We start from the raw sequence: 2923 nt of genomic DNA on the forward strand, positions 1-2923 counted from the left end.
ACAAATACATACATACATATATATTAATAAAAATTAGTATTTTTGTAAAATGATTTCATGCAAATTACGAAATATAAATATTTTTATTAAATAATGTACATACTATGTATATCATGAAATATGTATTTTGTATTTTTAAGTTATCCCATTAAATTTTTAAGTTATCCCATAAAATGAACGATTAATATCTTTTAAAATATATACCCTAGATTTTTCAAATGCATGCTATATTATATTATATATATATATATTACCATTATTATATATATATATATATATAAATTACTTCTTAAATAATAAATATATATAATTTTCAGACATTATTTTTTTACATATAAATTTTTGCTTATATATTTACATATAATGAATATTTAAATATTTTAAAATATTTATAGCGTATATCCGAAATTTTAAATCATTTCCTTGTCTTATGTATCAAAATTAGATATCAATTTATAATTAATATTAATTTATATTAATTACGATTTTAAAGAAACTAGAAAATAATAAATTCCAAAAAACAAAACAAATATATCATTCGAGACAACCCAATGATGTAAGCCAAAAAATTATAAGCATATTTTGTATGATGATGAAAATTCATGTTTTGCATTTCAGATATGATATATTATTTTCATTGGTCTGTTACAAAGCTATTAAACAATAAATAGAATAAAAAAAAAAACCGCTACAAGTTACCCTGAATTTCCACTCGTTTGACTTCATGACAATTTGTTTCTTAGAATTTGTCTTGTCACCTCCATCACCACCCTGTGAAGATACGATACAAAAAAAATTTAACTTCTTCTTTAACAAGTTTCCATTTCCTTATTGCGGCAACCACATTTTTTTTTGCACTTTAGTTGTGTAGATTACATAAAATAAATAATTTTTATTAAAATTATAACTTATTATATAAATTATTTAAAATATTTATTATTTAAAATATAATTATTATATAATAATTATTATATTAAACTTGTTTATAGAGAGAAATAAGCACATAAACATTTAATAAATATTTAATTAAAAAGATAAATATTTAATACAAAGCTAAATTAGGAATTTGAATATCATATTATTTTATAGAAATTATAAATATAGCATTTCTTCCCTACAGGAGTATCTACTTTATTCACATATATAAAGCAATTTAAATANAAAAAAATATCTATAAAATATAAATTATAATAATCTAAATTAATAATAATAAATATTATTAATAAACATTATTATAAACAATATTATTATAAACAAAAATATTGAGATTAACAACATCATATATAGCACTGTTAAAAAGTCTTATTAAGCATATCGAGTTATTATTATTAAGCAGTTATATTATATCAGATAAATGGAACTTAAAATAATTGAAACATTGATCATATATATCAATAATTATAATTGAAAATATATGATATAAATAATACTTAATCTAACAATAAATATTTATTATATATCTGTATATAGTATCAATCAAATATATAATATAAATACGCAAAAACATGCATTTTTTCAAAACGTTATATTAATATATTAACATTTTTTATTAATTAAATAATAAAAATTATTATGTCACAAAATATATACATAATAAATGATGAAAAAGTGAATAATGATAAAATAGTAACACTTTAAAATATTAAAATGTTTTCAATGCTTAAATTCTTGTAAGCATTTATTAGTGTTTATAGAAATTTGTTATTAAAGAATAGTAGATATTTGAAATTTATTATTTATATATATTTTATACATATAGTATTTTATGTAATAAATTTTTTGAATACATATTCAAAAAAAAATGATATTTTATATATATGTATATTTTACTATATATATATATATTATATTCTCGTTATAAACTTATTATAAAAATTTAATTTGCTTTAAATCTCTTAACTGATAAAATTATGAAAATATGAATTTTGAGTAAAAACGAAATTTATTAATTGTGATAAACTAGTGTATTGAAATTAATGTACAGAAAAATTTATTACATATTTAAATTTTATTTATATTATATATATATATAAGAATTATTTCATTTTTCCAAATATTTAATTCATTTATTTTGGAACTTAATAATTTTTAATCTAATTCGTCGAGAAAATATTAAAATAATTAAAATTAAATTAAAATTAAATATTTGCGTAAAAATATATACTTTGAAAAAACCAAAATAAAATACAAAATAATTTTTAATATGTATGCAAATATACATATGTGTATGAATATGCTAAACATAATAAACAAGGATAAATCTACAACTGACGTCACTATTTCTAATATAATTTACAAAGTTTTAAATATCATTTTTAGAATTTAAACTAATGATACATTATAAATTATACAATGTATATTGTAATTTTCCTATATTAATTATATAATTCATTCCATGCGTAAATTCAATTATCTAAACCTAAGCCAATCTTAATAAGAAATTAGCATATTCATAAACATATATATATATATTTTTAATATTAATTCGTACATATGCAATAATACAATAAATGAATATTTTTAATATACCATTTATATAAGATTCATATACTCATATTTCAGTGTTTTTCTATTGGAATCCAGTTTTCTTAACGCTTATTAAGGTTCATTTACATACATTATAATGAATAAATATAAATAAGTAAACAAATTAAATTTTAAGTACTATTAACTAGTAGCAATAATTACGATATTATATACAAGATTACAAACTATGATATTGAATATAACTATTAAAAATTATATTCATTATATATAATAATAATTAAAATTAATTTTTTACTATTATACATTTATATAAAAAAATCAAAAATATAATAGTATTTAATAAAATTGCTTAATATTATTATAATTTTAAATTTTTTAAATATATAAAAATACAAATCAAAAATTTTAAATCATTAATATAATTCATGAAATTCAA

General features: G+C 16.1%; 1 protein-coding gene across 2 annotated transcripts in view; it reads right to left on the reverse strand.

The window, feature by feature from the left end:
• The window catches only part of LOC102675469 (ribose-phosphate pyrophosphokinase 2), a 5219-nt gene extending 4357 nt beyond the window's left edge, over positions 1-862 (reverse strand). For both annotated transcript variants that reach the window (XM_031512617.1, XM_006620182.2), the window contains exon 1: positions 700-862. In XM_031512617.1, the coding sequence (XP_031368477.1) occupies positions 700-726 (27 nt within the window). In that variant the 5' untranslated portion in view covers positions 727-862. The remainder of the gene's footprint in view (positions 1-699) is intronic.
• Between the last annotated feature and the right edge of the window lie 2061 nt (positions 863-2923).

This window comes from Apis dorsata, unplaced genomic scaffold (genome assembly GCF_000469605.1).
Source record: "Apis dorsata unplaced genomic scaffold, Apis dorsata 1.3 scaffold_486, whole genome shotgun sequence".
Taxonomy (NCBI): Eukaryota; Metazoa; Arthropoda; class Insecta; order Hymenoptera; family Apidae; genus Apis; species Apis dorsata.